This window comes from Neolamprologus brichardi, chromosome 5 (assembly GCF_056152115.1).
Source record: "Neolamprologus brichardi isolate AB-2024 chromosome 5, ASM5615211v1, whole genome shotgun sequence".
Lineage (NCBI taxonomy): Eukaryota > Metazoa > Chordata > Actinopteri > Cichliformes > Cichlidae > Neolamprologus > Neolamprologus brichardi.
The window spans coordinates 19,431,951-19,446,884 of record NC_142108.1 but is presented as its reverse complement, the minus strand read 5'-3'; the positions used below and the strand labels follow the sequence as shown (position 1 = coordinate 19,446,884).

At 39.7% G+C, this 14,934-nt stretch overlaps 1 protein-coding gene across 8 annotated transcripts in view; it reads right to left on the bottom strand.

Annotated features, from left to right (window-relative positions):
* The window catches only part of cacna2d2a (calcium voltage-gated channel auxiliary subunit alpha2delta 2a), a 180,263-nt gene that overhangs the window by 75,830 nt on the left and 89,499 nt on the right, over positions 1 to 14,934 (bottom strand). For all 8 annotated transcript variants that reach the window (XM_087840826.1, XM_087840827.1, XM_087840828.1 and 5 more), the window contains one exon: positions 10,829 to 10,888. In XM_087840826.1, the coding sequence (XP_087696952.1) occupies positions 10,829 to 10,888 (60 nt within the window). The remainder of the gene's footprint in view (positions 1 to 10,828; positions 10,889 to 14,934) is intronic.

Genomic DNA, 14,934 nt, shown 5'->3' with positions numbered 1-14,934 from the left:
AGCAAATGCAATTATGTGCGTCTAACATTGTACGGCTTCCATAGCTGAAGTGACCAATCACATACACTCCAGCGCTCTGTGTGGACCGCCCCGCCAATCACACTGCAGCTTGGTATGACACTGGTTCTACGCTTATCTTAGCAAAATGTTTCCAGGTTGCATTTTTCTCGGAGGGCTGAATGCTGCTTTTCATTTCACTGATGTTTTTCAGCCATTTTACCACCGCTAGTCCGTAGAGTCCCTAAAAGTCACCACCCCCTCTTTACAGCCTGACTGAGAGTGCCCAATCAACAATCAGCACCAGCCAAAGGAAACCTGTTATTTTCGACCCCATAATCATTTCCATCACATGCCTTGCTGTCCCTCACAATGATTTGAACATTGAAATGACAAAGGGAACCCTGCTTTAAGATATCTGCAGATAGGAACCAAGGACAGCAGGGACAGAATTCATCAAGCGAGTGCTAAAACCCGAGCAGGAATCTTTCCTCAGCTGCAGCATAACCAAGCTCTCACTGCTCACAAAATGACAGCCTAGATGATGAGAGGCATCACTTTCCTGGAAGGCTGTGGTGGCCTCAAACGCAGAGAGAAAATGAGCAGGTTTCTTGCAAACATGCTATCTAATGGAGGCAAAATGAGACAATATAGTGCTGTACCTTTGCAGTTAATGAATGGGTATCACCAGAGATCAAGGCAAGAGTGCTTCTTGTGTTCAAAACTTTGGACAAAACCTAGAGATACTAATCTTAAATGTAAGTATACTCATACTTGGAGGCTAATTGATATTAAATTACCATCTGATTACATATTTATTTGCAACAGTGCGGCCTTGGCCTCCTCCAGCTAACATACAACTTCAGCTAGCCCCTCCTCTCACTAGCAGCTGAACACATGGACAGCAGCACAGCAAACAGTGAAGCACCTTAAAGAATGACAGCCCGGTCTTTATGAAGAATTTCATGATATCAGTAAAGCTCCTGTTTCAACAACAGTCAAGTATCAAACAACTGTCATAAATACTGACTTGGCCAGGGCACACGTTAATGTTGACGTTAGCTGTTTAATTATTGGCAGCTACTCACGTTAGCCACCTGTTAAATGATCGTAAAGGTATTGCTTATCAGCTTTAAACCAAATAAAGGTTAGTTTCATTACCTTGCTTTGTCTGTGAGTCCTGCATATGGCTTCTTTTTTGCCAAACCCCCATGACACTATGACTAATAATAAAACAATAAATTTAATGTTGGAGTTAAGCAGCAGATGTTATCGGTTTTGAACTGCAGTGGTAATAAACATGTTAATTTAACAGGATAATGCAATTATGTGCCTCTAAAATATATTATGCTTCTAGGCTGAAGCTGAGAAAGGTAGATATCAGTAGCTAGAATGAAACAACAGCAACTTACCTTAATTACAGAATTACAGGAAATAAATAGAGCTGCAGCTGATTACATGTGCATGGACAATATTGTTCTAATCTTTGTTTACTATACCTCTTATTTAAGGTTATAAGGTTATTTTCCCTCTGTGGTATCAGAAATGGTATTGAGTATTTTCCTGGCTATTGATATTGAGTTTGAAATTCTAGTATTATGACAACCTTAAATGTTACATTGTAGAAAAGCTGAAACTTACATTAGTAAATAAAGATTCTGATATTTTTCTATCACTTTAGGATTTAGCAGATGTAAAAAATTGTTATAGAAGAACAGGGATTTGACACTGAACTGTAACTAGGATTGAAGGGAATGGATGAATATAAGATAAATATTAAGTGCAGTAGAAAAAGAAAACTACCCATCACACTTATGTTAATATATCAGCAATTACCACTTGTTGGACTGGCAGGCAAATACACAGTGCCTAACTCTAACTGGATGTACAGTAGGTGATCAATATTATCTCTCTCTCCTCTAATTTCTAGTCATCTCTACACTGTCAGCTCTATAACAAAAGAAATTTATTTTTTTTAAGTCCCCAGGGTTGCTGTAGAATAGTTATCTATCAGTATATGATCTATTAATTTAGTCTTTAAGACTAAATGTCAACATCTCAAAAAAGTGAGAATACTTGAATACAAAAAGCTGTATCTCAAGTGCTTATCAGTCCATTGTGACTTTGTTTTTTACTATCGAGCTATGACCAGAAGAGCCAACAGGCAGCAGGTCTACCCTTTAAAATAACATTTCATGGGCGTTAGCCATGTGTTCAAATGGGAAAATCAAGTTCTGCAGCATAACTCGGTGGATTTCTCTGACTATTGATTCCCATCTCCTGTGAGGCAGAGGGATCGATCAGTGGGATTTAGACATGGGGGCCACTTTCTCAGCCCTCCCTCCTGGCCTGCATGCCGCATCACAGTTGAGCAAACTCCTCCTGACAGAAGGCTTACTGACATCTCTGAACTTTTCTTTCTCTGTCATCTTTTTTTTTTCTTAATGTTTCTCATTACCTGTTCCTGCACTTTAATGCTTCTTCCATTCTGAGTCACCTTACACTTTGTGATGTCCCCCCTGCTCGTGTTTTTGTGAAAAGGTATTTCTTAAGGTAACAGCAACACATTAGTTATGAAACGTGGGGGAAAAAATACGTCAGAGAGGGAGGTAGAGAGGAAAGAGTCTGAGCGGGAAAGGGGAAAAAAAGGTGAAAAGGACATTTCCACCTCAGAGCGCACCACTTAAACAAATTACAACGGTCTGCAATCAAGGAGCTGAAATTACCAAACTGTTGGGTCACCACAGCAACCAGAAGTCTGATCAAAGCTGTGAGCAGCACAGCAGTTGATAGAAAAATGAAGGGAGGTAACAGGGGAGGAGGTGCTAAAGGGATGGGAGAGCTGAGGAGACGAGGGAAACTGCGGTCAAAACACAGGTTTAGGTTTTAGCTGTACTGGCATAAGACTAACAAATCAGTTGATCAGGAGTGTCTTAATCAGCACATATTCTTCAAGCACAGATTACCAGCTTTCCAATTCTATCCTATCCCTTTTATCCTATTTCCTATTCCTATTGTTGTTGTGGTTGTCACTGAGTATGAGCACGAGTTATGTTTAATCCTTATTCTACTGAGCCCCTCACACCATCACGTTTGAAAGGGAAGAGACATCCTTTTCAAATAGCGAAAAAGCAAAATGTGTAGGAATTTCTGTCCATATATCCCATCCACATATTTTTCCCTTCCAGTGATGAGCAGATGGAAGGCCGTTCCATGGTTCAGGATTCAGTGATAACACTGTTTACGAGTTCTATTACGTGCTCGGCAGGCTGCGAGCACTCTGTCTCCGTGCAGCTATAAGGAAGTGGAAGGGGTGAAAGCTCACAATGGAAATAGATGCAGTTTATTTGTGACTATGCTTATCAGTGTTTGAAATAAGAACTGTGCGTTAAAAAACGGGTTCACAAGGCTATATTCCAGACTTTTTTCCATCAGCCCTCTGCAGCGGAGACGTTTTGAGTTTGGTTCTGCTAACACAAGATGGATTCAATTTTTATTTACAAGGTCTGTAGCTGATGTTTGAAAAGAGGACTGGATATCCCATAAAACACAGAACCACACCAACAGTTTGATTACTGTTTTGAATAGCAAAAGCTATAATTACAGGAAAAATAGGCTTTATGCTGTCAGATTATGATTTGTAGATATTAAACTACAAAACGTCCTGGTCTAATCAAGACTCCTTGTTATTTTCAGCAGCCCATAAATGTCTGGGAACTGAGGAGACCAGCTGCTGGACTCTTGGGTCTTCTTTGTGGTATTTTTTATTTCATGATGCAGCCAGTGTTTTCAGTTGTTGAAAAGTCTGGACTGCATGCAGCCCACTTCAGGACTTGGACTTTTCATCTAGGAAGCCATACTTCTGGAATAGATATAGAATGCAGTTTATCAGTGTGTTAGTGGAATATGCAAGACCTTTCCTGAAACATCCATCTGGACAGGAGCACATGTTGCCTTAAAACCTGTAATACCTGTCAGCACTGATGGTGCCTTTCCAGATGTACCAGCAGCCTATTCCATAGGCAGTAATCCATCCCCATCAGAGAGGCCCAGTTTTGACAAGCTGCATGGTCCCTACCCTCCTTTATCCAGAGGATACGGTGTCCATGTTTTCCACAAAAAAGTCACATTTTACTTCTAAAAATGTTAATGTGAAACCACCTGAGGGCCCAACGATAATAGGCATTTAAATATTAGTTTCTGGCCTTGTCCCTAGTTCACAGAGATTTCTCCAGATTTTCTGAATCTTTAGATGATATTATGCACTGCAGATGACAAAACCTTTAGTTTTCACCACTTTTAAGGGAAAAACACTATTCTGAAAGTGTTGACAGTTTAAGTCAAACTGGTGAAGTTTTGCTTATCATTACTTCAGAAAAACTCCAAAATGTGCTTTTTATACCCAATCATGTTGACCTGTTGCCAATTAATTCCCATTAATTTTTTTTAATGTGTTGTGCCACAGAAATTCAAAATGCACTAATATTTTTGTTGAAATAGCAACAAGCTTCTATATTTTCTGTGGTCCACTGTGAGTAAAGTTGTGCATATCATTCCATTCTGCTTTTCAGATAACATCCCAATATGTTTATTATTGGTTTTGTACATTTATATCAAGCTAATTTACAGTCAGAGATATAAGCATTGTCGAGTGCTTTGTATAACAGCTAAGGTTAAAATGTACTTTCTATCTGAAGACTATTTAATGTGAGAATCATCTTGAGTGGCAGCTCTGACTTTAATATCAGTCCACTTAAATTATATATAATTTAATATATAATTTTTCCACTTTTTAAAACTCATTAACCTTGGTCTGTTTTATGCCAAATTAGTAATTTACTCCTAATTCCTGCACATATAAACAATTCTTAATTGTTGGCACAGTAGTGTGTGCTAACAAAAAAAAATCGAAATGTCTTCCTTTTAGTTGATACAGTAAAATGAAGAGTTAATAACAAGAGGCAAGTAACATTTTCAGATAACCACAGAAAAGGAGAAATAACACGTAAGATTAACATGTAGAGAGCAGCCAGGGACAGGCACCCTTCATTTCTGTCTATTTTACCAGAATTTGAATGTGTCCAAGGCAGCCCTCATAAGACTAATGTATTCTGTGGTTAATGGAGCTGGTTGCTTCGAGGGCTGGGCTGAGAGTCGCCACAATGATTCTCACTCATTTCCTCTGAAGGGCCAATTATCTCAAATAGAGGCATTATGAAAGGAGCCGAACTTGGTCAAGTGAACAAACCCTTGCAGCTCGCGCTCCCAGCACTTCAGGTCATGTTACACCTCTAAGGGGACCTATAGTGATTTAAGGACATTTAATGTGGCTGGAAATACTGACTAAATGTAGCTACTATAGAAGGGTGACAAAATAAAGAAAAAAAACACAGCATGTTAGTGATGTCTGTTGGTGTTGATTAATATGAGTATCTGAAATGCTACAATAAGAATGAAATATTGTTCTTGCAAATCTTTGGTGACGGAGAGCAATCTACAGATTTTTAACTGGGTTTAGGTCTGATGACTGAAAAAGGCCACACAGTGTGCTTTTTCTTATCAGATCATTTCAAGACCCCTCATGCCCTGTCATCCTGGAAGAGACCCCTCCCAGCACGATCAGAAACACTTTATATATACAGCATAACAAAGCTGCTGGGCTGGGGGTGGAGGTGGGTCAGGTTTTTCCTTTAATTTGTCACCTGTCTGTACATGTGCTGAGAGCCATAAAGAGGTCACATGAATACCACTATTATGTATGAGAGTGGGTGGCTGAGTGAAGTTGAAGAGAGAGAAGCAGAGAGAGAGAAGAAGAGAAAGAGAAGGAGAGATTGTGTTGTCCTATGATGAAAGGCTTGATTGATTAGAGAGTGATGATTGCAGTAAATGGCCTGGAAGATGGCTCCATCTCTGTTTCCCGTTTTCTCCATCTCTTATACCTTCTTCCCTCACTCACTTGCTTTCTCACTTACACAACTATCTCACTCTCTCTCTCGTTCCCGTCGTGCTTCTCTTTGTCACCCCCTCTTCTCCCTGGTTTCATCATGGCAACCCATCAACACAGCGCCTCTTTCTCTCTCTCTCTCTCCTAATGGCACAGCTATTAGTACTAATGCATTTCAAACATACAGCAGCTGCCACATCGCAATCTGAATGAAAGGACATGTCTTCCTCCAATCTCTCCAATCTCTGTCCTTTCTTCATCCAATCTTGTGTCTCGGTCCTAATGTGCTGCGCCTTATGTCAACTCTTCCTCAGATATATGACAGTGGTCATCAACAGCAACCTCTATACGTGATATAGGACGTGTGGCTGATAATAACATTGCTAATATACCTACAAGGTAGCTCCCCAGATATATATATATATATATATATATATATATATATATATATATATATATATATATATATATATGCATTCTTTATTTACTTGTTACACAGCGTCCCAACATTAAAACTACTAAAACCAAACTTTTTTTTAGCTCCAGCCAGAAGATTGCAAAACTCCCCAAAAGAGTTTAACAAATGCCGGGTAAGCCTAACTCGCTGATATCCACACTGAAATACGAAGTCATAATTACGTTGTGGGAACAATATCTGCCCATCTCCCAGCCCCGTCTCTGTCAGTAGCAAAATGTGAAATATAAGAGAAATTAGGGCTGTTCGATATAACGATATATATCAGATGACAATATAAAAACGTCTATCATTTCACTTTACGCTATTGTTTGTTTCGTGGTGTCGCAAAATAAACTGTGTACAGCAATATTTTTTCATCGTTTTGATGGTCACTGTAGTGGCTATATTAATTTCTTAAAGTTTTCTCTTTCTCTTATATTTAATATAACCACACTACGGACGGACAAGCACCGTGTCCACTTGTTTATTTTCCACATAAACCTTTCACAATAAAGCTCAAGATCCTGTTGAGACTTTTCAAAATAAACTGAATCACGTGAAAGATTATGCTGAGTATTTATGGATGAGAAGCAAAAAAGAGCCATCGGATGCTAAAAAATAAACCTTAGACTCAAACGTTAGAACAGGCTTTTCCCCGCAGCACGCCGTGTAATAAATACTCAAAAAGCAAACGGCGGCCGTTACAACTTAGGTCTAAAAATGTATCATTTCATGCATCTGTTAAAACAATCGACTCCAGGTATATGACGTGCAGCTGGAAACACTTCACGCAAGTCGAGCTGCCCGAGAGTCACAGAATTTACAGAAAATGTAAAGATTTTGTGATTTATATCGTTATCGGACGATAGATGTCTTATATCGGGATATGAAATTTTGGTCATATTGCACAGCCCAAAGAGAAATGTTTTTTTCATGACAATCTGCATTGTTTTGTAACTAAGTAACTAAGATATATTTCATGTTTGTAGCACATATGTTTTCCAGAGCCTTTAGCAGAGGATGCATCACCATGGCAACTACGGAAGCTGACTTTTCAAAAAAGTGGCAATATTTTCAACTAAATCACCAAGTAATTTGTATTGCCTAAAACTAACCAAGTAGTTTTTAATGATAATTAATGAATTGAACAAAATTAGTAATGTATTAAAAAAAATAGAAATTTGATTAAAAATCTTTGATGTGTATAATGCTAACTTAGCTCTCTGGTGTGAGCAGTGATTGAATTGCCCCACCAGCACCAACCCCTCTGACCTCTTAAGTGTGACTTTTTCACCTATTAAAAAAGTGTTTCAGAAAAAACCCCATAAACAAGTGTTAAATCTGTATTTGGAAATATGACTTAACATCTTAGAGGTTGTGACTACTGCATGAACTACAATGAGATGTGTTGCGTCTCCAGATATCTACATTTAAATTACAGGCCTCATTACGTCATTTTATCATATATGAAGTTCAAGTGAATCAGGAACTTCCACATTTTGCTATGTATGGGACAGAACCTAAAACAGGACATCTGGCCCTTTTACTGCCCACCCCCAGTTTCTGAAAGAGAGCCAAATTCAAAATCGCATTACCATTTCCAACTATGCAAATACAACAGATAATCACAGAATACAGCCTCTGTCTTTCAACAGCATATCTTATGTCTCATTTAATATACTATATTTTGATAATGGCAGTAGTTTTGCTGTTTCAACAACACCATTGTCCATAGCCTAATGTGCCTGCAGTCTAAGCATCATAACCTGACAGAAGAGATGGGGTATAAAGACTGGGGAAAACCTCCCTGTACATTTTAGATGAGACTACGTCCCATGTAAGTGGATATAATATAATTTTGGCATTTCTGTCATGCTATAAACATATAAAAGCGCTTCTATATAAAAGATTACAATTTTAGTGTGAAGCCAAGCTGCTCCAAAACCCCTCTAGCTGCAAATGCAGCTTCACAAGTTGCTAACACGGGGTATGTATTTGCTGGTGTTCTGGGAGAAAAACCATTAAAAGCAATAAAACATTTCAGCAGCTACTTTGAGCGGGTAAACACCCAGGCAATCATATTACCAAGAGAAATGCACTTTCCTCTGCAGGACGGGATTTAAATGACACTCTAAACACCTCACATGCAGACTTTCAGCAGTGGTCAAAGCTGTAAGACCCGGGATTGCTTAATCACTTCATTCTGATACAGAAATATTAGACGCTGTTGACATTACTCTGAGCAGTTTCATAGTGCTCCACTGTCACGCAGCCAATTTTCAGTATACAAAACAGAGATATGTGATACTTGGCTCTAAAGATGTTGGTTCTCTTTGCCCTTAAGAGAAAAGCACAACAGCACCGAAATGACTCGAGTCGCCTTGGGATGACTCTGTTGCCAACACGGTAGCCGGGTGTCACAGAGCGATGGGCACCTGACCTTGAGAAATCAGCGGCAATCCAACACTTTAATGTCTATTTCACACACCATTTGATTCCAATGGATTTAAAACCCCGAACGACCATTTCAACAGTTGTTACGATCAACATTTTGACATCCATAATGTCCAGCAGTCGGGGTGGTCAGGCATCGCCTCTGCAGTTAAACCGGGAAAATGCTTGAATGTGTGTGTGAGAGCGAGGCGGGGAGAGCAGAAGTGAGGTCTTCCCACTGCATGGGTAACAGCTGCGATGGCAGCCGCTATGAGGAACAAGCGTGTCATTGAGTTTCTATGATGTCACTCTTTGGCGAGGCAAGCAGATGGGCTGGGCCAGGTACAGAACCTACCATTAATAAACACATACAAATGAATACCCACTCGCTGACAAACACAGCCACATTATGCATTTTCGACCCAGAGTAGAGAGCACCCACACACACGAATTCTACCAAAATGCACCGTCTTGCATGCATAAACACCTTTTCTCTTCATTTGACAGACTGCTCCACCCGCTAGTTTAAGATGCAACACATTTCGCCTAATATACCCAAAGAGCATGCAGCCCTAATCTAATTAGAGTGTCAGTCAGCAGAGTGTTCACCCAAAGAGAAATTAGGAGAGCACAAAATCTACAAACAGGAGAAAAAAAAAATTCTTGCAGGGATGTGGCATATCTACCACCGCCACCACCTTTTTGTGATATTTTTTAATGGTTTCACAGTTGCCCCTGCTGAGATTCATTACCTGTTCTAATTATAAAGGCAAATGAAATCAGCTCAATACATTATTAATAGAGAAACACTATTAGGATTCATTTGCAGTATTTGCAACAATATGGTATATTCCAAATGTTTTCATGGCTGATTAAAGACACATAGGGAGGGGAAAAAAAGGTTTATGAATGTGATGGAAATGCTGAAGGTTAGAGTGCGAATGAGACTGGTGACTGGACAGAAAGAGATGCGAAAAATGAAGGAGAAAAGGCGAAAGAGTCGAAACAGAGGGACAGAGAGAGGTGTTCTCGAGGGGGAGGGTTAGTTTGAAGAGAGTGCTGGCTTTTCCACACGAGGAGGTATTGATGCCATATTGGACGGAGCTACTTATGAACAGGTGTGCTGCGCTTGGTCCCTGTGACCCAGGCTTCACTTCCTGCATGGCTACACATCCTATTGAGGTGCATCAGATCCGGGCAGAGAGAGGCAGGCATCAACCCCACTCAGGTCTAAGATGAAGGGACATCCACACTGCAGCTCTGTCCCTTGGACCAGCAGGGTGAAACGGAGGATTGCAGAACCAGCCCCACCCCAAGAGTACAGCTTTAGAGTGTAAGCAACCATGAATAAAAATGGACTTGCAGGGAAGTAGGCTTCATAATAATTATTCGTTTTAAAATCAGTTAAAGCCTTTTCTCAAATATCCCCCAGGAGGCGTGGGGTTAAAAATCCATTTGTGAGAAGTGTACCATGACATCGAGCTTGTCTCCCTGGAGACAGAGGATGTGACATTAGGGAGTGTGCATGCGTCAGGTGAGGCTATATATACATGCATATATGTGTGCATTGTGTGTGCAGGGCATCTGAATGTTTGCAAATTTGAGAGTCACTGGAGCACACCGGCTCAAAGACACACAAGCCAGAGTCATACCGTATCTCCTTTTTTAGATTTCAAGAGCAGATGTCTAGTATTTTAAAAGGTCAGCTGCAGGAGAATGTAATGTTCAAGTTTCTACGGCCCGTAAGTAAGCAATTTCAGGGTGTGTATGGATATAATGCTAAGGTCATAATGTGCATTACTGTTTTTTGTACTAATCACCACATTGTCTCTGTGATGCTGATCACATTGTCATCAAAGGGTTACCTTTAAAGGTGTTAAATTGAGGGGAAATTGAAAAGCAGATGACAGGAAGATAAACCAGTTTGCCTAGAAAAGAAAAAGGGAAAAAGGCAGAAGTCTTGGAAAGGAGGGAGAGGAGCGGGTGTCCTACTTTACCGTCACACCATCTTGCCAGACGTGTTCTTTCTGAAGCTGCTCTGCTTCTCTGGCCAGTTTCTACAAGGTAGCAAAAAGAGAAAAAAAATAGCAGTGTCAGTATCAGAAGTCAATAGAAAATTGATTTGTTTGTGTGTGTGTGTGTGTGTGTGTGTGTGGGCGTGTTTGTGTGTGCCACGGACAAACAGACAGAATGGAAATGGTGACCTTGTTCCCTATAAAAGCTGATGATTACAACGGCAGCTGTCCTCCTTTAAGCACCGGTCTCACAGCACGAGGAGATGAGCATTCAATGTTTCCCCTACCACTGCCCTATATCCTCTCCAACTTACAAAAAATAAAATAAAATTTAAAAGACAAATTAAAAAATACATTTTATTATTATTATTTTTATCTGCACTGAAATAACAATTACAAGCAAGAAAATATCCAATTTTCATCGTCTCAGTCAACCTAAAAACAGTTTGCTCAGTTTGTTAATGCTTTATTAATCTTATACAGTGCACTCTCTGTATTACAGCGTAGAAAATATCACTTTGCACTTGTATCTTCAAATCCATGTCTGTCTAATTGACATACTGTATGTAGTCAAAACTTTAGGATTTAACATGTAAATAATATTCACACTTGTTGCCAAGAAGCACACCAAGAGTCCAAATCCCCCACCAAGGCAACTCGCACTCTGGTGATAATTTAAGGCAATAGTATTATATTTTGTATATATTCATTTAATTTTCTTTGTTCTTGTTAAGTGTACTTTAAGACGTTCGTAGTGCAGTAAATATGTATATATGACACATAGTTTTATTGCGCAAACACTATGTAGGAGTGGGTAATGGGTAATAGGTACTGATTTGTAAATAACTGGAGATGGTTTGTGAAATCTGAAAGGCTAAGGCTGTGCCAAATCATATTGCCCACGTTAATACTGGATACATTTTTACCTGATATGAAAGTGTCACATTACAATAACAAACATATGCATATGTTCCATGGTGTGTACAACAACGAGACAAGCCCGGGCATGTCTGAGAGCAAGAGCCGCTTGTCAGTCTCCAACGGCAATTAGGTATCTTGTTCTGCAAACTTGCAACCCAAACGTAAACAAGTCAACCAAACATCGCTTGTTGCACTCCATTCAACAGAAAGTTCAAATGGTAGATAGAAATTTCTTATGTGGTTACATGATAGAAAAGCAGAGCTTTAAGCAACTGGTTAAAAATCTCAACCCAAGATACAACATCCTAGTTATAAAATATTTTTCACTTTTATTATGTGACAATATTGTGCAGATCCTGAAGAGTTAGCTAATTGCTTTAGCTCTTGTCAAAGTGAAGTGCTACATAGTTATGTTATGCTTTCACTAAATATTTCCAGGGCAAACACTACTAAAGCTACTTTTGTGCATATATTCCTTTCATGCTGTGTTACTGGAAATACTGCTGAGTCACTGCTATTGCACTGCAATGAACTACAATGCTGGCTCCTTGTTTCAGTAGATTCACACTTTAAATTAGGAAGTGCGCCATCTATAACAGTAGCCCAAAGATAAGAAGAAGGATGGAAAAAGTCAAGATAACTTTAAACTAATTCCAGGTGAACCTTTGAGCCAAATTTGAAGAAAATCCCTCAAAGGGCTCAAAAGATGTTCATGAAAACAGGCAAAGATCATAGAAAATGGATGGATGGATGATTTGTATTATAAAATTATTATTTTTATATAAGATGTTATTACATATTGCACAGGTAATAATAATCTTATACTGCAAGTGTATCCATTTATTTGAGAGCTGAAACACAATGTAAACAAATGTGACATAGTACCATACGATGTTTACAATAAGTACTGGTGCTGCAGTAGATCCTCATCGCTCCAAACAAAGACTCATCTTGAATGGCTGTTTGTCAATAATATCCATATTTTTCCACGCATGCAGATAAGAGATGGACATTAACTTGAAAGGCAGTGTTTGCTATGATTCAAAATTGTTATCTTCAGCTGCAGTCAAGTTAAGAATGTATTATTTGATTTAGTCCATATTGACAACAGTCAAAGTTTCTGTGCACCCTGACTTTTATATTTAATGTGCACATTTCTTAAACACCAAGTATGCTTATCTTGTTAAACGTTCTAACACCCTGGCAGCACACACTTCTTCTTTTTACTGTTTTTTCTCTCTCAATATGCACAAATACTCTCCATCAACACAGACAAGGGGCACCTTCGTGATAACGTCAAATATGAAACTTGATTTCTTTCCCCTCGTGCACTGAAACAACAACGGCCAAATAGAAGAGTTGCTGAAAATCGTGTCATTAAATGTCAGTCAAGTCTCACTGAATATAAAGTGTTTTAACTTGAGCTTCTGTTACTATTCTACTAACATACACGTAATATTATCATCTTTAACTGATATTTAGCACCACTGCCCATGATGTTCTTTCATGTTCTAACATAATTTCCTATGATGTGGTTCATCCCAGTAGAAGCTTCTCTTATAGGAAGTCGTCCAAGTGGCAAATACGCATCCTACCCTACAGTGAATCTCACCCTCCTTCCCTCTTGTGCTTCAGTATCTAGGTTTCCCCAGCCCTCTAGGGGGCGATGTTATTTTCGTCACAAAATAGTGTGATCAGCCACAAGTCCCAAGGCTCGAAAAATTACTAACCCTAATTTAGACCCCTGCTGCAAAGAGAGCTCATTCATTTGCGGAGCTACACCGAAGGAGCCTGTCCCCTGCTATGAGAGCCTTTTTATCTACAAAAAACACGCAAGACATAAACTGTCATTATAGTGGAAGCTGTCCTATTTCTATTAAGTGCCCCGCCCACCCCATTTCTGCAGAAACAATACATCTCAATGCACGCACACAGGCTCTATGTGTGGTCGTGCGGGATGCTAGTAAAGATAATTGCTTCGCTCTAAGCATGTACACAATGTGATATCACTAGCATAATTTGTGGCGTGCGGTAGCAATAAAAATCTGGATCTTTAAAGCCACTTTTTTGCATTATGATATTAAGCACCTGAATAAGCTTTTAATAATGATTTCATTCATTTTCTGTTGAGACAATAGAAAGCTAAAACAAAGAAATAAGGATCTAATTAGCTTATTGAAATTATTACCAGAGTCCATTATAAAAAGCAGTAATTGCACGGCTTTTTGTTAAGGACGGTCAACTTCGCTAAAGGGCAGCACCACAACAATAATCTCATAGCTATCAGCACTCCCACATTTAATTCGGGACAAACAGAGGAGCCAAACAAAGATTTCACTACACTGTGGCAGCTCAGAGGCTAGCCACATGATTTCAAACTCTGTCTCAACACATGGTACACGTAAAGCTTTTCATTAATATGCAAATATCTGTGAAGTTATAGTAGCAAGTTGCATTTTCTTAGCAGTCTTTTCTCAGTCCTCTCTTATGATCTATGATCTAGCCATTCCCCTCAGGATTTAGTCTGTCAGTAAGAATCTCGACTTTGTTCCTTCAGAAAATCCATTTCCCACCCCTTGAGTGGCCAACACATCTTGTTTTTCCAGTTCTCTGTTTTCTCCAGCTGCCTTTCTCCTGGTCTTCTTCCTTCCTCTCGTCCTGGTAGGCAAACATTTCTCTGGGATCCTATCGCTTCTCTCGCTGCTTAATGCAGTCCCTGCTCCAAAACAGCCATGTGTCTTCATGTGTCTTTCCTTCCTCTGTGCTGGCCCAGATGGATGGGCAACACAAACAGCCAATGAATCACAGTGAGAGATGTGGGAAGGAGGGGGGCAGGGATATATCATCTATGCTGGTGGCTGTAGCCCAAGCAGCTTAGAGCACTGGATGAGCATAGTGAGATCAGCGCAGTACAGCACAGATAAGCCCAGTACAGGCCCACACAACACAGAAACTCAGCTACACTACAGCATGCAGGCACAAATACACCAGGACAGTCAACAACATGAGCGTGAAGCGCTAATGTTACCGCTATTGTAACCTTGACACAAAACGCCTCACATGTCGGGCCATTTGTCACGCAGTCGTCGGGCAAGGTCAAGAACCATAAACACAACTCTGCGATGTGTAGTGACGTTTGAAGTGCTTCTACCACTTCTGCAGACTTA